Consider the following 22,743-nt stretch of genomic DNA (forward strand, 5'->3'; position numbering starts at 1 on the left):
GCCTCGTCATGCTCCTCTTCATCTTTACCTGCTACTATCAGGTCGTCGGCTAGGACAAATACAGTCAAACCTCCCTTATCCGGACACTTCGGGACCGGTAGCTGTCCGGATATTAGAATTGTCCGTAACTGAGAATTCTATTCTGCGCATGCTCAAATACGTAATAAACTTAAGGATGCAGTCTACATGCATTGATAGTACGTGTGTCCCGCAACAAACGTCAAAAGGCTAATTACTTGGTAAAGTATGTGGTGACTTTATTCTGTACCATCGATTTCCTACGAAGTCTAGCTGCTGTATCCTTCCATTTCTTTACTAGGAGTAAATGCGAAGAATCAGTGTCCCCTCTGGCTTCTAACCACTCAAGAACTGTACCTAGAGCTTCAAATGCCTCTGCATTAGTCACTGTTGCTGCTTCTTTGGATCCTGCATCTTCACTATCTGAGTCTGAACTTTCATTGGTTTGTTCACCCAATACCTCTGCAACAATTTCGCTGTCGGTCAACAGCTGATGACCAGGATCAAAGTTGTCTTCATTTAGCCACTCTTCAGGAGTTTGCCAAGAATCAGTACCTTCGATGTACCCCAGTTCTGAGAAAAGTTCCAACATTTCAAGGTTGTCGGTTGAATCCCAACTGTCGCTCACACAGATGGTGTCAGTAGGTAAAAGTTTATTCCAGGCTTTCCTCAGACTATCACCAGCAGCCTCATTCCATGACTGTGCAGCCCAATAAACTGCATCATTGATGGTAATTTGCTTTACTATTTCAGGTATAGACAGTGATGAACTTTTTCATTCTCAACAATCAGGTACCGGAGGAGATGTTTTCTGTATCTTTGTTTACATGCTTCGAGAACTCCTTGATCCATAGGCTGTATCAGTGATGTCGTGTTCGTTGGAAGAAAGAGAGTGCTCACTTTTCCGTCCCTTGACTTTAGGATTTCCACTGAGGGTGAGCGGGTGCACTGTCCAGCAGAAGAAGAACTTTGTACTCAATACCATGGTCTTGGCAAAACTGCTTTACAAGTGGCACAAACTTGTGGTGGAACCAATCTTGAAATATGGTTGTGTTCATCCATGACCTCTTCTGTGAATAGTAGTGTACAGGTAGGCTGTCTACATTCACGTGTTTGAAACAGCGGGGTTTTGCGCTGGTATGTATGAAAACCAAAGGCATGCGAAATGTACCAGACGCATTAGCACAACCCAGCAGTGTAATCCTGTCCTTGGATTTTTTGAAGTTCAATGCCTTCTTCTCCCCAGAACAAACAAGTGATCTGGATGGAAGCAGTCTCCACCAGAGTCCAGTTTCGTCCGCGTTAAATATTTGGTCCTTGCTATATCCCTCACGATCCAACATGGTTCGAAATTCATGACAGAAGGGGTCCACAGCCTCCAAGTCAGCAGACAGACTTTCACCCTGAAGTGTCATAGAACGAATTCCATGTCTTCTGCAAAACTTTTGCAGCCAACCAGAGCTAGCTTTAAAACTGGTCCATTCTTCGTCAGGATAAAGCGAAGGGAACAGGGCCAAGGCTTTCTCTTGCAATAAAGGTCCTGACACCGAGGCTCCCTTCGCTCTCTGTTGCGCAAACCACATGTAGCATGCCTCGTCGATCTTCTCAAACTGCGGCTCCTTTACAACTCGACGCTTCTTTGCACCGTCTGGAATTTCACTACCTGACACATGGCGTGAAATCTTGTCTCTGCTTTTCCAGATGTCAGCCAACGTTGACTTCGGAATGTTATAATGCTGAGAGACTAGTCGAAATGATTGCCCCTTTTCCAATTCACTAATTAACTTCAACTTCTTCTCTAGAGTAATAACTGACCGTTTCCGTGATTGCTTGGACGCCATAGAGCACGTGTGTTGGTCACTGCCCATGCGTTCGGTTTTAGCTCAGTGTCCGGTATACGGAGGTGTCCGTAAGTGAGAGGTCCGGATAAGGGAGGTTTGACTGTACATTCGAGATGCTTCCAAACGTTTCATCGTTCCTCTGCTGGAGCACTTCACTCTCGGAGGATATGTGGAAGGGCATTCGCATGAAACGTATTCTTCCCCAAGGGGTATTGAAAGTACACAGTAGGATGATTCTTCGTTTGGCTTTACGTGCATCAATCATGTCTATATATCAGTCGTGTATACTACCGTGAACATTCGTTTACCTGCCAATCTGGCTTGCACATCGCTTGGGGTCGGTATACGGTGGTGTTCTCTTCGGATGGCTATATTCAGTGGTCGTGGATTCAGACACACTCGTATGTTTCCATTTCTCTTCTCGGTGACCACCAGGTTGCTCACCCACTTAGTGAGCCTGTCCAAGTTAGCTATGATTCCCATGTTCTCTAACCTGCCGAGTGTTTCCTTCAACTGTTGTTGTTTGCATAGGGAAAGTTTCTTGCTGTTTGTATGACGGGATTGGTCACTGGTTTCAGCTTGATGTGATATTTTCTTGCGTATTGCCCTATTTTTGCATACGACTGCATGAGATCATGCTTGCTGGCAATTCTGGTACTTGTGGTTGAGATGCTGTCCACTCATCGTATCAAATCAAGCTTCTCGCAAGATTCCTTTCAAAGAATGGCTAGATCCTTATCCGTTACGTAGAGTGTAAGATGATAGTTTCTTTGCAGGTGCAGTCTAGCTGGACTATTCCTGTTTGCCTGATCTTGCCATCGCCTATTCCGGTCAGCACGTTTCTCGTGGTTCGCATCTTTATTGCATTTCCTTGTTTTGCTGATAGGGTCTTCAGGATTGCTTTGTACTCTTTGAGCGGTAGCCCATTGGCACTTGCGCCAGTTTTCAGCTTGAATGTGATTAGGGGCCTACCAAGCATCAGCTGCTCTGTCCAGTCTGGTTTGTCTCGTATGTTACCCACAAACAGATGACCCATGAAATAGCCGAGTCTATCTAAGTAATAGTCCTCTTGCGGCTCTTCATGCATGGTGTTGACAATTTGTTTGTCTGGCTTCTTCTGACCTTGTTGGCACACCTTTGCCAGACGGTTGCGCTGGCAGCATCGACCGCAAATCTTTTTTTCATAAGCTTAGCATTGTCGTGGTTGGTGATTGCCTTTACTGTACTTGCACGACTGCTCTGTGCGCGTGCCCGCCTTACCTCGTATGTTACGTGTTGCGGTCTTACTACATGCCTGCCACTTGCTTCGAAGCGTGTGAACTTCTTCCGCCTTTGGCGCCTCGTTTGTCATGGCTTGCACTTGTTGCTTCGTAGCTTCTGCCTTTCGACACAAGTCTAAGGCTTTCTCTAAATTGAAGTTGGGCTGGCTCAGTAGTCTTTTCTTGACGCGCTCGTCTGTTATCTAGAACACAAATTTTTCTCATATTATTATATCTCGCTGTTCACCAAACTCACACGCTAGATCAGTCGCCCACTGGTCTATCGTCTCCTTTTCCCTGGTTTCGTGACCAAAATCGATGCCTCTCGTAGACTGTATTCCGTCTCGGGTTGCAATAGTCCTGGGATTTGCAGAGGATCGCGTTTACGTCTTGTCGCAGGTTGTCTTCGCCTTCATTCGGTTACGGGAAGACTAGCGTTTGGTAGATTTCTGAGGCTTCTGGGCTTGCAACGTGAAGCAGAATCGTTGTTTGAGTTTCATTTGCTTTCCCCGTGAGCTCTGCTGCTTGGAAGTAGACACGAAATTGTTGTTCCCATTTGCGCCAAGCCTTCGCTAGGTTCCTCTCCGAGAATTGCATTACAAGTGGGGGTCGTAGTTGGTCCATGTCCTGGCACCGTGTGACGTTCGTGCGTCACGTTCAATTCTGGTTTGAGATACTCGCAAGGTGCTGTAATAACTCTGATTGAAAACCGCGTACAGAACTAACTCAAGATTGCGCACAGAACTAACTCATAGTGTCACGTGTCTGTCCCACAAACCAGTAGTGTTTTGATGTTGATCATAGCAACGGTAGCTAGGGTATACGCGTTTTTCTTGACAGCGGTAAGGAATCATCGTGCAAACGATTTATACCCGCTGTATCGACCAATCAGGGCTGGCAAAACCCACGTGATATTATGCAAGCTGTTTTGTACGTGAACGTCTTGAGTGGCAGCTACTTGTGATAGTGGATTTACGCTAGGGGCGCGCTCGGATTTACACCAGGTGCGCGTTCGATTGGGCTCTTCCAATCTCTTCCAGAAGAGGCTCCGTGTGAACGCACCTCTACCAACTTCTACAGTTCTCAGGATTGCCACATCTACGATCAAATTCGTAACCCACGAATTTTTGGTGCAAAAACCGCCTACAAAATTTACAGGTTGGCCTACGAATAATTGATCGTCGACTAGGTCGATCTTGACTATCTCACGAGCGCAGCGTCTCCAAAATTTGTGTAGCTGTTTGTCTTCTTTTTTTTTATGCCCAGTTTACTTCTTGCAGAATGTTTTCTGAGCATAGTTTTGTGATTGAGCATCATGTTCACCGCGTTCCGATGGCCTTTTGTCATACGAGTCTAAATCTAAACTCGGATGCGTAGACAAAACCAGATGTTTTCACAAACGCGGACGCGCTAACAAACCCAGAAGTGTGCAGACTAGCATTATCTTCTTTTTGTGGATGATCGTAGGGTACTGAGCAATGGAGAAATCGACTCAAGATCCCGAACCTTCAGCAAAGAGGTATCGCTGGACTCAAAAGTACAGGAAAGAGTGGGTGTCAGACGCAGACTTTGTCAGGTGGCTTAGACAATCGAAACATCAGCCTTTTATGGCGACATTCACTTTATGCAACAAGGAGCTTAGGTATGAAAGTGGTGGCCTGCGGCAATTACGTAATCTTGCACTATCTTCAGAACACATGTCGCGTAAAAGGCCGCGAGAGGGCGGTATTTGCAGTGACGTTCAAGAGGCGGTTCTTCTCATGAACCATTCTTCTCTCAGGGTGCGTTCGAATACTAGTTCTAGAACTAGAGTTGTTGGGGGGGGGGGAGCAAAGTTCTATAGCGTTTGATTGGTATTTCTGACAGTTCTAGCAGTTCTGCCTAGCGAGCTGGAGTTGTTGGAACTGTCACGCCCTAAATGCAAAATTCCCGGAGGTTCAGGAAGTGAAATGACGGGTACAGATGCTGAGGCCGTTGTGGACCTTCTTGTTGGTTCTAATGAACACTTGTGACGACCATCGGCTTGCCAAACATCAGAAGAACGACATTTGGGACTGATTACAGTGACGTTCTTGGCGCGAGCGGCTCCAAAAAAACCGAAAGCGAAAGCACTGTTGATGCTCGAACAGACTACAACAAGTGGAGTAGAAACGTCATGCTACTTCGCATTGACGCTTACCGGAAGTATGAGCTTTTGCGCATGCTCAACTTGCTGACAGTTCTAAGCGTTCGTTTGCTAGCAAGAGTTTCAACAGTTCTGACAATTCTGGCAATTCCAGTTCTAGAACTGGAACTAGTATTCGAACGCACCCTCAGTTGCAGTCACAAACGGAATTTGAAGCTAGCATTTATCTTGGTTGAACACAATGTGCTAGTGGCGACCGCTAATCATATAGTTCCTCTCCTGCATAGCGTTGCGCCTGATTCGAAAATCTTGTCAGAAATGAAGGCGGCAAGGGCAAAGATGACAGCTGGTATTAATTCTGTTGCAGACGCAATGAGATACGAACTTGTTTCTCTCATGCAAAGCAGCTATTTCTCCTTAGTTCTAGATGAAGCAACGGAATTATGAGTGTTCTTGAACAAGTAGCCATATCAGTTAGAGTGTGGAATACTGTGTCAGGAAAGGTTCGGTCTATGCTGCTGGTAGTAGAGGAGGTAAACTGATCGACCGCAGAACGGATATTTCTGTTGTATCTGCAAAGTTGGAAAAAGAAGGTATTCCTTGGGAAAACCTAATTGGATACACTTCAGACGGCGCAAATGTCATGCGTGGTAAAAAATATTCTGTGCTGACAAGACTGCTTGAAAAGAAATCTGATCTGTTTTCTTTACACTGCATTTGCCACCAACTTTATCTGTGTGCATCCGCAGCTTGCAAAGTCTTTCCAGATAGCATTGAAGACTTTTTTCGTCAGACAGCATGTTTGTTCGATCACAGCCCGAAACGCTGGGTTTCCTCGAGGCAAGTACAGGCTTCTCTCGGTGTGCCTCTGCACAAACTCATAAAGCCTGCGTCGACTCGCTGGCTCAGTTTACATCAGTGCTTTGTGCGTACCCTTGAGCAGTGGGATGCAATTTGATGTACTGTTTTGCAGATCCTAATGTTTGCCATCTTGACAACATGAAACACTGAGTTGAGCTCATTAACGACAAAACTACTAAACCATTTCTACAATTTCTGAAGAAGGTGTTAGAACACTTCACAAAACTGAACACGGAATTTTAGTCAGATCATATTTTGATTCACATGTTTTATGACCGCCTAAATGAGTTTCTGAGATTTGTGTTATTAAATTGTCTCAAGTTGTCTGTTCTATCGGAAACTAGTTTAGAAGTCTGCTTAGCTACTGACTTGGATGATTCCAAAAATTGGATAGCAGCTGACGATATTGTTATCTATGCTGACTGCCGTTCAACCGTTTATCGACTACTATTTACGCCAAGAAATCTTGAGTTTCTAAACAGATGTCGCCGGTTTTATTTAGAAGCCTCTCGTCAGTTGCACTTTCGACTGCCTTTGAGTTGTCCGGTTTTGCAAGGGTTGAACATGCTTAATCCCAAATTTGTAATAAGTCAAACCGCCTCCAATATCTACGCAGTAGCGTCAAGATTTTCATCAGCTTTTTCGACTTCACAACTGACAAAGATTTAAAGGAAGTGGCAGATTTATCAGACAGCTTCTGATCACACAAATTTGAGGGATTTGGCGGTCGAAGAATATTGGTATAAAATAAGCCAAATGTCTGGTCACGACGATCAAACTCTATACCCAGTGTTGGCAACGTTGGCTAACGCTCTGCTTGTAATTTCACACGCATGAGCAGACGTAGAGGGACACTTTTCTGCGCTTCAGGGAGAAAAATCAGAATACCGGAGACTATTGTGTGCTAAACTGTTGAGTAGCCTTTTAACCATAAAGTGTAATAGAGTGAGCACAACTTGTTTGGACTTTTTTTCAACTGCAGAAATGAGACGATTGCTAGGCTAGAATACCGCAAGAGTAGCCGGCAGGTTAATAGAAAATAAAATAAAATTCTCTGAAACTAAATCTCTTGGTGACTCTGGCTCTGTAACATAACTGCCTATAAGCGATTCCACTGCCTCATTGGAAGACGGGCATTCTCAGAATCTCAAACAGTACTCTACTAGGCATCCAACTGCTGACGCAAATAGTTCCGTCTTAATGTAAGTGCTCAGTTCAGATTTGTCGAATTCCTTTCCTGCCAAAAAGCCACCAGAAAAGAGTACAAAGAAAACAGCAAACGTCGCAGCAAAATCTAGTCAACCAATTACAGCGTTTCTGGTTTCAGCTCTTAGGTCACGTAACTTGTTCAATGTCTTCAAGACCGCTAGTCCACCCGATGATAACTTTCTCTCAGCAGTGTGACCGAACTTGAAACACCCTGTACTAAAGAGGCAGCAGACACTTTATGTAAGTGCTATGAGTATCATGTAAGAATTGATCAACGTTATGGTTGCAATGCATGCACTTTAATCAGCGCAAGAATCAGACACAAATTTCTCGTCAGCCACAGGAGCCTTCAAGAGTTTAGTTGTGACAAAGGCGACTTGCTGATTTCCATCCGTGTGGGTAATGGAACGCACGACGAAGTGCTACGTACAGGATTTGAGACCGCTGAAGATGCGATCAGATTGCAGCCATTGCTTCGTCTAAGTGTAAGTGAGGACGTTTACATCAAGCCAGGTGAATGGAGGTTATTTGAAGAACGATTGCTGCATTATGCAAACGAGATTCTCGTGCTGCCGCTGTACTGATAACGACACCATACTCAGTTGCTTTGACGAAAGCCAGTTTTTCATATTTGACAGCTATTCACACGGACAAAGCGGTTCTCTCGCTGCCACGGTTAGTCAGGAAAACATGAGTTCCTATATGCCATATTTCCACCGTCGATGGTATCCGAACACACCGTTTCTTAAAGTTCCCCACAGAATTACACAGCTTACAATTGTTCGTTTCACTAAATGACATAGATAATATGATATACATATATGCCAGGAGCACATTTAGTCTTAGAAATATGGCATTGTACATACATTGTAGCAAGCATAGCGCAAGTGATTTGTGTCTGTGCTTCGATTAGATAAGCAGTACAGTAGTGAATGCTTCTTCGTTTTAGAACAACAATAAAACAAATATTAAATTGTTTTACGCAATTCTGGAGTGGGGTGATCTCAACAGGACCAGGTAGGCGTGCCGCTATCAGCGGCATTCGCCTACAAATTTTTGGCGAAAACGGTGTGGCGACCCTGAGTTCTGCCGCTCTAGTCGTAAGAGCTAACTCTACCGACTCTGCTGCTGGTTGGAAGAGCACGCCCTCTTCCAACCTCTACCAGCTTTGCGCTGGAAGAAGTTGGAAGAGGGGCGTGCTTTTCCAGACTCTTCTGGAAGAGGCTGGAAGAGGCTGGAAGAGCCCAATCGAACGCTCCCTACATTTCTAAGATACAATTATGACAGGGGCAAGCTAAATTAGACAAAACGTTACTGAAACAATTAACAATTAACTAGTATTTTAGTTGATTCTATCCCCAAACTTCAAATTCCTCCATTAGTGATGTCATACAGTTGTCTTTAAGACTGGTGGCACTAGACAGAGGTTGAGGTTGCTTTGATCTTGTCATTGATTCCTTTTGTGTGGAGATTTTTGTCTTTTCACTTCAGACTAAGAGCTCTGTCTGGATTACACTTAGCAAACAAGAAGAGGACCACTTAGATATAGTAATTAAATCTACAGTAATATCTTTCTGCTCTGAGAGGCACGGCCTTCTGTTTGCTTTGGTCAACTTTAGCTGTGAAGTACTTGCTCAAGATGACCATTGGAACAGGTAAAGCAGAGTGGCAACTTAATCCACAATTATTTATTGGGTGTTCCTATTTCTGTCCAATACTGTTTGTTGGTAGGGTAACTCAAACACTCAACACCAACACTGGACTAAATTTTGTTACTTGGCATTTATCTAATTGATGAACAAATATTCCTTTAATTAGCAGATTCAAATTACGAAATAGTGGTTACATTTTGCTTTCATGATTTGCTAACTATGATTATTCAGCTAAAAAACAATTATACGTTTTCACATGTTCACATTAATCGTTTGGGAACTATTTTGACCTCTGGTTAGGTAAACGAGGAAGTAAGTGGTAGGGCAAAGAGAATTAGCTGTTCGATAAGCTATAGGCACAGCAAAGTATGAAATTCTAGACGAAAGCGAAATAGTTTTAGTGTACAGGCTTAGGCCCTGTTTCCACTAGCTTCACCTTACCCACTAAAAACTAAACGAGTTTAAGAAGTCACTGTCTCGAATCCACTAAGAACTTGCACATCCGCGATGTGCAAAACAAACCGTCTAGGAAAGTCTTATTTTGAAGTATTGAGCTGCTCTGTCGCCGAGTCGGAGCAGCTGTTGGTTCTGACTGATTCAGCATCTGCTAGTAGGAATTTGCGTGAGGATGACCAAGGACACCGTCTTCTCTCTCCGTAGCTATAGCTGCTGATTTCTTTCTTTGAGTTAAGTTCAACTTAACGACCCTTACATATCTAAGGGCAATTTTATCCCAGCAAAATAGTCGATGTCATCAAAACGGCAACAAGCTCACTACTTTCACGTGACAGTTAAATCTAAACCACTTTGCTAAGCCTACTACAAAACGGGTTAAGAAATCGGTTTAGGTTTAGAATGTAACTCGTATAGCGCGGGCGGAAAATAGTCAATTCTTAAACCAGTTTAACTTAAACCACTTGTTAAACCGGTTTAGACGCAAGTGCAAACGCGCCCTTAGTGATTCTACTTGCACTTGTTTTCACACCTGTGCATGTATTGCATTTTAGCTGACCACAGCAAGCCTACCAATTATTATATGATTACAAAAGTAACGTTAGCACAGCAGGTGGTTATACTTAATTGGCAACAAACCAAACTAGAGGCAAAATGGAAAACAGACCGCCCATGTAGGCAAAGGAAAATTAGTACGTACTACTAAATTACTCATTCCTTTTCCTCTCTATCTACACAAGGCGCTTGGATAGCGAAAGGGCAACCATTTTAAACCATTCCTATCCATTTGATAGAGCTTGTGTCCGAATGCAATCAGAGTTGATCGGTCAAGTGGCAAAATAGTTGTAAAATGTCTGATGTCCGACCGTTATTTCGAGCACTGGGTTTACAATAGCATGTGGAACCCGGGACGCATGCATTACATACAGCTTGATAGCTGTATCTGCCATTTTCTTAACATTTGCGGTTTTACATTCAAGATGGGGGGCACTTCGGCGGCAGTTTACCATAAATGTAAACTGAATGGTGGAATATGCATGTCTACTTACATATCATGTATTTTGATGTGTTGCTTATGGAAGATGTTCTCTATTCCTTTATGTTTTGCGTGTTTTGACAGGATGGAGAAACTGCACTACAACTTGCACAGAGTCGCAATTGTAACGATGCTGCAGATGCAATCACATCATATGCTGTAAAATATGTGGGTGTCTGCGTGTGCGCGCGCGCGTGTTTGTGTGTGTGCGTGCATGTGTGTGTTTGTGTGTGTGTGTGTGTGTGTGTGTGTGTGTGTGTGTGTGTGTGTGTGTGTGTGTGTGTGTGTGTGTGTGTGTGTCGCTATAGATCATTTGGTTAGAGAGTCATCCTACAAGACGAGTACATGTGGGAGTTAATTCTAACGAATAAAAGTTCAAGTCACTGTGATGGCGAGCTATGACAATTTTTTTCGTTAAGCTAGAAACTTAAAAAGCAATTGTCTGTCTCGACTCAAGCATAAATGAGTACCTGATCATTGCTTGGAAATGGAAAAGACCTCTGGCTTGGCCATAATGCCGTCCTGCAGCAGATGATTACTGTACGTGTGTGAGCCTTGGTGTCCCAAAGCTGTGCAATAGCCGATGCTCGTGGACGCTCTGGCCAATCTTCAGGTAGATTTTCAGCGCTCGGAGACCTTGTTTTTAGAGACTGGGGCGCTGTCTTCAACTGTTTCTTCAGCGACAACGCTGGCGTGAAGCGGATGACATGTTGTCAATTACAAGGAAGGTGCAATTTGTGAATGGAAGCTTTCGAGGCATTCTGTGTTCAAGTTTATTTTGAGATGAACATAGTCATAATCGTTTGGCAAAGAGGTTACATGCAATTGGCTTTTGACTGAGGAGTATACACATACATAAATAGCAACTGCTTTTTGGTCTATTTAACTGGGACAGCAACGGCCACTGACTGTGGCTTGAACATGTTTCAAGTAATCTATAGAATACCGGTTCTGGCGCACTTCATTATTTTATGTACATGCGCTAGTATTTTCTTATACCTGCGTTAGTAAATTCCCTGCATTACAGATGTTTCTACTTTATCTATTTCACTCCTCCACCCACTGTCTTTCGTTTGCGAGTCCAAGGTATAGACTAGATTTGTCTATCTAGTATCTTCCCTTGTCGAGGACGCGCACCCCCGCTCAGCGCCCGAGACGTGGAAGCTCGTCTTGAGCACACTATTAGACAAATGTGATCTATAGCATATACAATGGCGATACTTTACGAATTCTTGCTGCTGCTCAAGCAGTGTTTTATCACGGGTCGAGTCTTGCCGAATTTCCTGTGCGTACACAGAAAGTTTTAGGAGTCTAGCTATTGGTTGGGTGGTCGAACGCATCCTAATGGGAGGTATTTTATTGCGGAACGGTATGCCCGTTTCGTAATAGTCATAATCATGGCTGCCATTTGCCGTCATGCCGTTATAGTGCACCTGGATCGACAACTCGGCGCCACTCACGTCCACGAGGTTATGAACATGGCTGCACACAGAGTTCATACGCAAGTTGTGAGATTGTGTCGCAACTATGACAAGGTCAATATCGAATGAAGTTATGGTATGGTCTGCAGAAGGTGGTCACGAGGAAGTCGTCCGTTTATGTTGGGAATTGGGAACAACGAATCTCGTAGCTTCGGACTTCCAGACCATAGAGCGCACGAATCGCGCGAAGTCTAGTTTGGACCAGAACAGTACTGTACTAAAATGATTTCGTAGACACCCTTCTAAGCCAATCAGCGTCCTAGAACCGGAATGTCGGTTGTAACTTCTGATTGGTTTAGCACCTTTTGGTTATGCTAAGTGACTAACGCTGATTACGCGCGTATGAAATCCTCCTGGGTGGCCACGTGCACGCCAGAGCCGTGAACGAAGACTCTGGTGCAGACACGTCTTAGTTTTAGTTTTAGCTTCAGTTTTTCGATTTTTTCAAGCTTGCGGTGACAGGACATGCACAGCAGCGTCGCTAGACCATCACCTTTGACAACTGGTCGAGCAGTAGTCTCGCTAGTCGAGCGGTAAGACTATAGCTAGCTTTCTGCCGAAGAATCAAAGAGTCGTCGTTTTATGCCGTCCACCAAGATATTGCTGCAAACACGGCAGACGTCTCTTCTTCGTTCGTGAGATCTTATGGCATTTACAATTATATTTTTTCATAATGCAAAAGCACGGTATCTTTTCATCGCATTATTGAGCTAGGTAAAAACGACCCTGGGCTGTTAGACTACTATTTAGCATCGCTTTTTGATAAGTACTTTCGAAATCATTTTAGAATGGTTTTGGTCCGGACTAGAGTTCGCTCGCGCTTCGCGTGGTTTCTGGTCAGAAAGTTCTAGGCTACCGATCTCGACTCGGCTATGTAATGGACTGCAAGTGGTGGTCACTGAGACGTCATGCGCCTGTGTCGTGATTGGGTGTCACCAATTTTGATTTACCCGTGGCCTTGGCAGCAGACTGTGGCCATGAAAATGTTGTACGACTATGTCACAAAGTGGAGAGGCACTGGGGAGCCACTGACATCGACAACGCTATGGTATGTGCTGCAAGCAGGAGTCACGAATATGCAGTTACCTGTGTCGCGATTGAGGCTCCCACACGATCAACCGGGCTATGGCGTTTGCTGCAGAAGAAGGCCATGAATCTATCATGCGACTATGACGTGTTTTGGGAGCCATCGAGGTCGACCAGGCTATGGTGTGTACTGCAAGCAACCGTTACGAATTTATAGTGTGCTTGTGTTACGATTGGGGTGCTGAAGAATTTGACGCAGCCATGGCTCAAGCCACCAGTTACGGTCACCTTAGTATTGTGATTCTATGCCATAGATGGGCGCCACCGACCTCGAATGGGTCATGACTTGTGCCAAAGAGGGGAATCACAAAGAAATCGTGCAATTGTGTATCATCTGGACCACCACTGATTCAGATTAAGCAGACTCTAAAAATAATCACCATCAATCCTATAGAAAGGATATCTTTTTCATATGTTTTGGTTCGTCGGCCTAAATTCGTGGTATACCATGGTTCGTCGTACGGCTCCTCTTTGATCTCCTCTTCCTGCTTGGGTTTGTACGACATTTTTTCCACAGCAATAGGAGAGGTCTCAGAACACGCAATGCCAAGTCGGGCGCTTTATCGCCGATTCTATCATGTTCATGTAGTTGCAAGAAGTATTTTAGTATCTCTGATGTCAGAACGCGCAATGCATAGTCAAGTGCCGTGCCACCGATATGCTCCTGGTCGTATAGTTGTGAAGTTACATACATGTGCTCCTTAGTGGGCAGATTCAGATTGCGCAATGCACTGTTGAGCACCACCGCTCTGATATGACCTTGTTCGTAGAATTGCAAGGGGTACTCGAGTTCCTCCATGTGTGTGTGTATACACACACACACACACACACACACACACACACACACACACACACACACACACACACACACACACACACACACACACACACACACACACACGGCTACATAAAATACCTGGTCGTATAGTTGTGAAGTTACATACATGTGCTCCTTAGTGGGCAGATTCAGATTGCGCAATGCACTGTTGAGCACCACCGCTCTGATATGACCTTGTTCGTAGAATTGCAAGGGGTACTCGAGTTCCTCCATGTGTGTGTGTATACACACACACACACACACACACACACACACACACACACACACACACACACACACACACACACACACGGCTACATAAAATACCTCTATTAGAGAAATATAACTTATACATATATGTATATATACATATACATATACATATACATATACATATACATATACATATATATATATATATATATATATATATATATATATATATATATATATATATATATATATATATATATATGTAACATGTCGACAGACGACACTGGAGAGTTTGCCCTGATTGCAGGACCACCATCTACGACGAGGTTTGGGATTGCGCCGTCCAGCCTTTAATAAAATTTGAACGCATCGATTGTCCCTAAAAATGTGAGTGTGGTTGAAATTTTAAAAGGTTGTGCGAATGGGAATGCGTGTGCAAGGGATGTAGTTGCATCCAATATGTAGACTGCTATAGAGCGAAACTGAACGCCTGATGTATCAATAGACTAGCCCACCATCCCGTTCTCTGCACGAGCAGATTAGATTATTAGCTGTTAGCAAACTGATTTATTGTTGTATATGCATTCATGAAGTATATCTCATTCACAGAATTGGCAGGCACAGACAGAAATTTCATTAAGTAAATTAATTTGACGTTGTATGCAAATTTATGTTGTTGCATGAGTATCTCGTTTTGACAATTTATCGTTATTGAAGTATATATATATATATATATCTCGTTCACATGCATTTTACTCCGTTATCCAGAATCAATTAGCAGCCGAACGGAATTCTCATCAAGAATTTCGTTAAAACCTATATCCCCTTCAATGATATCCCGTTCTGAGAAATTAGCAAAGATCGAGTATCCTAATATATGAGAATTAACTTGTTGAGTATCCCCTTGTAATTTATCGTGAAGTGTATCTGTAACCGATTGTCCCGTTTCAAAAATTCTCGTTTATTGGTTTATTGCGCGAATCCAGTTAGGAAAAATATGACCGAGCAGCACGAACTTAGAAGTCTCGTGAGTTACGTACTCACCTGGATAATTTGTTTCCCGTATATATACCAAGTTACGACTCGCAGTCGTCTGACTCTAGATCTCGTCATTTTGACCGTCCCGTTGGGTGCCGTCACTTCGCAGAAGTCGCTGGCGTTGGGGGGAACACGTGTATCGAACGTGGCAGGAATTCGATTTGCCAACACGGCTAAACAAATGGTATTTTTCAAAATTCGGATATCGGCACGGGCAGATTAGCTATTGATATTACTAATCGTTAGTAAATTTCTATTATTATTAGTCATGAAGTATATCTCATTTACAGAAAAATATCAGCCCCTGACCGAATTCTCAGAGTTAATTAATTTAAGGTTGCATGCAAATTTCTGTTGCATAAGTTCACATGCATTTTTACTCCGTTCTGAAGAATTAGCAGACAGACAGAGTTCTCGTTCTGAGTTACATTTCGTCCAATTATATCTCGTTCTGAGAAATTAGCCAGAATCAGTATGCAAATTTATGTTGTTGCATGAGTATCCCTCTAATTTATCATGAAGTGTATATCTTGATTGGCATCTACCCTTTGAAGCTATTTCGATAATCTCGTTGGACGCCGCGTTACTTCGAATACGTTGCTGCCGTTGCGAGGAACAGGTGTATCGAACTTGGCATCTATTTGATGCGAGTCCCGTACGGAAATATATCCGAGCAGCATGAGCTTGCAAGTCACGTGCAGTTAGCACTCACACGGATAATTGGTTCCCCGTATATATACCAAGTTACGACTCGTGCTAACTGTCGCCACTTCGACTGTCTCGCTGAACGTCGCCACTTCGAAGACGTTGCTGCGGGGAACAGTTGTATCGAACGTGGCAGCTCTTTGACAGGCGTAGACGGGCAAACGGCGGTGGGCGTTTTCTCAAGACTCGGATATAAGCAAACGTATCTTCTTTTTCCGAAGTCGGCCGCAATAAACGAGACGCTCCGCGCGTACCGTCCAGTGTCAGGAACGGGCAGTTTAAATTGGGTGGAGATCCGATACGCCGTCGCGTAGATATTCGCGCGCAAGTGGAGGCGGTGAAATCGCGTCGTCGCGGGAGAAGTCCGGGAGACGACGATAGGTTCACTTTCGACTTGTACGGATTCGAGGTGCGCGAGCCAAATTTGGTGGTGATCGGACTCGCCGTTCTGGAGAAACGATTTTACATACAAACACACACACGCGCGCGCGCGCACACGCACACACACACACACACACGCACACACACGCAACACACACACACACACACACACACACACACACACACACACACACGCGCGCGCGCAGCAGCTGTCCTTTATATATATATATATATATATATATCACAAAAGAAACGAAGACGACGATGGTTGCGATGAGAAAAATATAACCTATAGATATAGGATGCTGTGTACGTGCAAATCAGACGATTGGTACGGCATCGGCACTTGCCGCGAAGCTCGAGAGGTTATCCAGTGACCTCATTGTAGGACCACCATACTACGACGACGGCTATTGGTATTGTGGCCTCTATTGTCCAAAATTGAAATGTATCGATACCATACCTAAAAATGTAAGTGCAAAATTGAAAAAGGGGTGCGAATGGGAATAGGAATGCTTGGAATGTGGTAGCATCCACAACAGAGCCTAAAATCGGGACCAAACACTACCTCAAAAGATTCTAATACAATCTCAAATACCACATCAACAAACAATTGCAACGCTTCGATCTCACTGATGAAGAGAAGAGGACGTTCTCGATGAGAATCCGACAGACAGAGAGAACATTGGACAGTCTCCACCAAAGAAAACTCATCAAATTGGATTTTATCCTATTCAAGATATTCAAGCGAATGGGTCTTCCAGAGCAAGCCCAACAATGTGCACCCACCGCCCAAAAAGCTTTAATCAGCTATGAGCAACTATGGAACACTATAGAAGATTAGTCTCGCGTAGCCAGACCCCTTTCCGCCGCGTCATACTTTCGCGCGAAATGGGGTCTGGTGAACAGTCTTTGATGTCGCTGTGTGCCGCGTAGCCAGAAATTGGCTATCTAAAGACCGGATTTTGTTGCTTAAATGCTTTACTAAAGACCAGACTGGTATGCACGCAGTGCAGTCTTATCTCATTAGCTTCTCTTGTTTCGTAGAGAACAGCTCGAAGACTACAGCTCGAGTCGTTGCTGTTTGTGAAATCTGCATGTCTACAGCAGCAAGTAGATACGGCCACGGGAACGTTGACGTCGGCAGGCTCGACGTCGTTCGTCTAGCGTTGTGCTCTTGTGTCACAACGGCGACTGAATGCGAACGCACTGAATGGATGCGAACGTACTCGATGCCGTTTGCTGTTTTGATGTCTAAAGCGACCGCGGACAGTCCAGAGTGAGGAATATCTGGTCCTGGAATTGAAGGGCTTGGAGCTGCATGGCGTCATCGGAACAAGATGAGTCGTCTTTCTTTTGTTCTGTGTTTGGGTAATCATCTCATGTATTTTGTGCATTGCTTTACATCGAGTACGTTCGCATTCAGTCTCCGTTGTCACACAGGCGCACAACGCTACGTATGACTTCGACCATGGCAGATTGCCTATAGGATGGAAGCTTGTCGACGTCAATGTTCCCGCGGCCTCGTTTAATTGTTGCTGCATGTAGACATGCAGATTTCACAAACAGCAACGACTCTAGCTGTAGTCATACCCAAACACAGAAAGACGTCTCATCTTGTTTTGATGATGTCATGCAGCTCCAAGTCCTTCAATTTTAGGACCAGATATCCCTCACTCTGGACTGTCCGCGGTCGCTTTAGACGTCAAAACAGCAAACAGCATCGAGTACGTTCGAATCCATTCAGTGCGTTCACATTCAGTCGCCGTTGTGACACAAGCGCACAGCGACCTAGACGTACGACGTTGAGCCTGCCGACGTCAACGTTTCCGCGGCCGAATTTAATTGCTGCTGTAGACATGCAGATTTCACAAACAGCAGCGACTCGAGCTGTAGTCTTCCAGTTGTTTTCTACGAAACAAGAGAAGCTATAATGAAATCAGATTGCACTGCGTGCATACCAGTCTGGTCTTTAGTGAAGCATTTAAGAAATCAAATCCAGTCTTTAGATAGCCGATTTCTGGCTACGCGGCACACAGTGACATCAAAGACTGTTCTCCAGACCCCATTTCACGCGGAAATATGACGCGAAGGAAAGGGGTCCGGCTACGCGAGACTAATAGAAGATCGTATCAAAGGGCGCTGACGTCGTCTACAGACACCCAACTGTTGAACATATTGGCATATCCTTTCAATTTGACCAACACGCGTCGACCCTTTTTCCATAATATCTTCTCGATGCAAAACAGGTGTTGTGACGCCTTTTTGTAATTCTGGATCGTAGAAGGAGCTCTCTATAGTCTCCCAATTCCAGTCTTTGATTTTTTTGGTCACCCGGTGGGTGTTCTGTTGGTGTTTGAAAACTTTTCTGGTCCAATTGGGGGTGCATCTCTTGTAAAGGTCGTCTTCGTTTTGGCAATACGAACACGATCACTGATTTGGAATTTTGAGTTTTGCGGATACTTTATTTTTATACAGATGATTTCAAACGTGGAGTTCATTTCTTCTGGCTTTGCGGGCATCATTAGTATAGATCTATTGTGGGAGGTGTTGTATTATTTATCCAAAACGTCGATATATATATATAGGTGTTGTTGGCCGAGAAGTATTTCCATATTCTCGTTTTCAGAGTCCGATAAAATCTTTCTACCACCACCGCTTTACCCTCATTATAAATAGGTCGAATACCTGCGAATATTATATTCTTTAACCAGCTATCCATGGTCCTATTGTAAAACTCACCACGACGATCTACCCACAAGTTCCTGGGTTTGAGGGTATCATTGAATGCATGGCCTCTACGATGGTTTTTATCCGTTTTATCGTGTATAGGAAGCGAACACGCGTACTTGCTCAATACGTCGAAGACATTGAGAAGATACTTGGCTCCGTCGTTGTATTTTGAGAAAGACTGCATGTCGAAGATATCCGCTGACCACGTGTCGTCCACACTACTTTTTTACCTCCATGCACCCATCGTGCCCTGTAGACACAGTTCTTTCCGGCTCCACTACCAAACAATCCTTTGAATAGTGGTCCAATGGGTAGTGTATGAGTTATAATTGTACTCAATCCAACGACCCTTGATTTCTTTTCTTGACATAAATCTGGATTTATTGGTTCCACAGTCCAGGCACATTTATCCCAGCACTATCCTACCGTTCTTTGTTTGCATCGGAGTTGGATTTAATGTCGGAGTCTTTTTTACATCTCACACAATACGACACCATGATGTTCTATATACGTTTATATTAAAATCCTCTACCACACGGTGGTTGTTGCAGTTGGGTGAAATAAGTTTCCCCCAGATTTCCCCGCGACTGAATCTAACCAGTTTTGCCCGGATCTAACCGATTTGACCAGATTTATCTGGATTGCTATGACGTCACTAGCTTTTGGCCTACTTCCAGTATATTTTCAGCAAACTTTCTGTTTATTTTCTTATTTCCTCCGGTGTATTTGCGGTTAAAATTGTTTATTTTATTATGGCTTCGGGTGTATTGCTTGTGTACTTCATGTGTATATTCTGTTATAGCTGATGTGCGCGCTATAAGGCAAATGCCTTCCATAGATATAGACTGTACGAGAGTGTAGATACTATGGATCAAGTTTGTCTAATAGGGCCTTCAACACGATCTTCCGCGTCTCGGGCCCTGAGTGGGGTGCACGCCCTAGACAAGGTAACAGACTAGATAGACAAATCTAATCCATATAACTTAGACTCACGGACTGGAGACAGTGGGTGGAGGAGTGGAATAGGTAGGGTAAAAGCATCTGTAACGCAGAGGATATACTAACGCAAGTAAAAGAAAATACTAGCGCAGGTACAAAAATGAGCGCAAGGAATTTTAGGACAGATCGGAAGTGAGCCAGAACCGATGTTCTATATACTCCTCTTCCACTGACCCTCCAGGTAGGTCGGACCGGGTGTCAACGATTCATTAGTTTTACATTACAGTGCATTTCTCAAGTGCTTGGTTCGCCTTAAACAGTACTGTTAGCGCAGACTGAGACAGCTCCGGAGTACTGCACTGTAGCTTGATGTAGCAGCTTGAACCGGACTTGACCAGGCAGTTGTATCAGTGTTCATGCGGGTCTTTTTTGTTTTTTTGGTTGTGTGTTGATATATTTGTATTTATTTATCTTTCTAATTTTTTTGTGCAGGGCAGGTCATCATCTGCATCGTCAGTGTTATCTTCGCCTGTTAACAGTGAGTAGTAAAATAGACAAAAGTTGAAAAAAGCGGTTTTTGGCAATGTTCTCTGTTTAACGAGAATAGGCAGTCGCATGCATTTCCAATTTGTGATATTATTTTTGATAATACCTTGTAACTACGAGAGAAGTATACACTGCTCTAGCAGTTTTAGAACACGCATTGATTACATGATAGCAACTTGTTTCCGGTTGGTTATGGTTGCAAAAGTTGACGTCTGCTGAATGATGTTCCTCCACAATCGATTGGGGAGACCCTGCTTGCTATGATATTGGCCATCAAGAAGTTTCAGCTTACTTGTATAGACGTGAGTTTCGGATTCAAACAGATCACCAAACCGCTCTAATACCTAAACAAAGCAAAGTATCTAAGCGATCGTATTATGCGCTGCGCCCCGTATTTGCAAGGGTTTAATTAACGTGACAGTTGAAACAATTAAGAGAAGAGAAAATAACGCAGCTGACGTTTTGAGCCGTTCAATCGACTACGTTGACTGTGGACACAGGACAGAAACGTGAAGTTTCGAATCTAGATAGTGTGGTGTAACACATGTCTAAGAAGGGCAAGGTATGTCACAGCTCAATGCCTCTCTGAGGAGTTGACGCGTTACGAGAAGAGGCAGTTGACAGTTGTGTTATCGTAGAAGGAAATTAGGGGTGTAGTTTAACTGAATGGCTGGTAGAATCATTGTAATACGCCGGTTGCGTAGTGTTGAGTTAGTCAGTGATTTCTAGGTGTTTAGGAAGTATAAATAAAGGTTTGTGTGTTGTCATAGACTCAGATTGTCGTCTTGAACGCTTGCAAAATTGCGTTAATTGGGACACATTCTCCTTTATTCTTATAGAACACCGTTACACTTACAAAGCGAAGTATTGACTATGCATTGTTAGTGTAGGAAGGACTTAAGATTAAGTTATTGTGTAAACATGATACAAATTTGAAAATCTAGTTTTTCACTCGAGAAATTTATGCTTCAATGTCTTTTGTGTCTGCAAGTAATTTCCTTTATGTTGATATCGTTGGTTAAATTTTATATATGCATATAGAATATATTATTGACTTAGAAGCAGAGGCAGTGACAACTGGAGAGGTACTGCAGCCCACATTTGAAAAAGGGGATGAAGTGAGAGAAGACATCAGCGCTGTAAATGGCATCGTAAATGAAATGGAGGCTATAGCTAAAGAAGAGATCATAAGTGAAGAAGCTATAGTTGAAGGAGAAATTTTTGTTACAGCAAGTATGCAAATCAACACGAAGCAGAGTGAATGTACAGTTTTGAGTGGTATAAGATTGCTTGTGTGTAATTATAGTCTGTGTAATGTTTCCGTACCATATTTTATAGCACTTAGATCAAGTGAAGACGACGTCAGCAATCTAAATTACAAAAGTACATTAAGTAAGTAAACCGATGTAGTCAGTATAGCAACCAGAATGATGGTATACAAGCTTTACCACGTGCCGTCTATTTGTTAGGGTAGCGAAGGTATTATATATAGGTGGACGTATTGTAAGTACATACACCATGACTTAGGGTTCAAGTATATGAGATTTTACAACAATTATGTTTTTAAGAACACGAGTTTCAAGCACATAGTAAATGCAAACACGTGCACATGCACTCGCACACATGCACGCATTTCATGACATCTAGATCTTTGCTTTAATGTGTTTGGCATTACAGAGGAGATGCTACGAATCAGATTTTAAAGATAGGTCAACTATCAGTAGTAACCAAAATGTTATTTAATGACTATACTAATTGCTGTTGAGGAAATTTCAGACTATAATTTTTTGGTAAAATAACGAGTTTCCTCAAGTGCATTATCTGACCAAGGTCAACAATTAGCGTTTATGTCTATTTGTTTTTTGTCTGATGGAAAAGGTGCTTTGTTTTGGCTCATTGCAGTTGATGCACTTGAATGTTGAAGCTCTGTTTTAGTTTTTCCTTACTTATGTCTGCTTAATGAAGACAGATAAACAGTCCGTGGAGTTGATCGAAACGTTACTCTTTAATGTCAGTGATATCAGTAAATGATATAATGGTGCTGCACGCAGTGACTGGGTGTTCCTCAAATTTAAGAATTCGATTTTTTTTTGTTAGATTTATCATCACAAGAAACAGTTACCAATGGTCAAAAAAGATCGACAAAATCTCTGCGTGATCTTGATCTCAGCATGGTACTGATTGGGATCCTGTTGGGTGCTGTCGTTAATAACTGTTTCAGTTGGTGGTACATAATGCTTGCTGCTCTTTCTGTACTCGCTGTAATGTTTTGTTAGTTTGCACATATGTTTAATGCGCGAGATAGTGATTTCGCAGTATATTCTGAATTATTATACATGCTATTAAAACT

General features: G+C 43.3%; 2 protein-coding genes across 2 annotated transcripts; one reads left to right on the forward strand and one right to left on the reverse strand.

Annotated features, from left to right (window-relative positions):
* Positions 1–232: 232 nt before the first annotated feature.
* Positions 233–1,886, reverse strand: LOC134189206 (jerky protein homolog-like). The gene is made up of 3 exons (XM_062657448.1): positions 1,170–1,886; positions 790–966; positions 233–718 (listed from the first exon to the last, which is right to left on the reverse strand). Exons 1-3 carry the CDS (start codon positions 1,884–1,886, stop codon positions 233–235), a joined length of 1,380 nt encoding a protein of 459 aa, XP_062513432.1.
* Positions 1,887–4,596: 2,710 nt separating this feature from the next.
* On the forward strand, positions 4,597–22,743 carry LOC134189207 (uncharacterized). The gene is made up of 7 exons (XM_062657449.1): positions 4,597–4,760; positions 5,742–5,836; positions 9,973–10,031; positions 10,539–10,613; positions 20,340–20,385; positions 21,453–21,785; positions 22,491–22,743. Exons 1-7 carry the CDS (start codon positions 4,597–4,599, stop codon positions 22,667–22,669), a joined length of 951 nt encoding a protein of 316 aa, XP_062513433.1. The 3' UTR covers positions 22,670–22,743.

Source organism: Corticium candelabrum, chromosome 13 (assembly GCF_963422355.1).
Source record: "Corticium candelabrum chromosome 13, ooCorCand1.1, whole genome shotgun sequence".
Lineage (NCBI taxonomy): Eukaryota > Metazoa > Porifera > Homoscleromorpha > Homosclerophorida > Plakinidae > Corticium > Corticium candelabrum.

Excerpts from the sequence above, each read along its gene's own strand:
- LOC134189206 (XM_062657448.1), bottom strand. The coding sequence starts at position 1,886 with ATGGGCAGTGACCAACACACGTGCTCTATGGCGTCCAAGCAATCACGG. Across the intron at positions 967-1,169 it reads GTACATTTCGCATGCCTTTG|TGCACCCGCTCACCCTCAGT; the intron begins GTTTTCATACAT and ends TCTGCTGGACAG. Across the intron at positions 719-789 it reads TGATTGTTGAGAATGAAAAA|TCATGGAATGAGGCTGCTGG; the intron begins GTTCATCACTGT and ends TGGGCTGCACAG.
- LOC134189207 (XM_062657449.1), top strand. The coding sequence starts at position 4,597 with ATGGAGAAATCGACTCAAGATCCCGAACCTTCAGCAAAGAGGTATCGC. Across the intron at positions 4,761-5,741 it reads TTATGCAACAAGGAGCTTAG|GAAAGGTTCGGTCTATGCTG; the intron begins GTATGAAAGTGG and ends ATACTGTGTCAG. Across the intron at positions 20,386-21,452 it reads GTTATCTTCGCCTGTTAACA|AAGCAGAGGCAGTGACAACT; the intron begins GTGAGTAGTAAA and ends TTATTGACTTAG.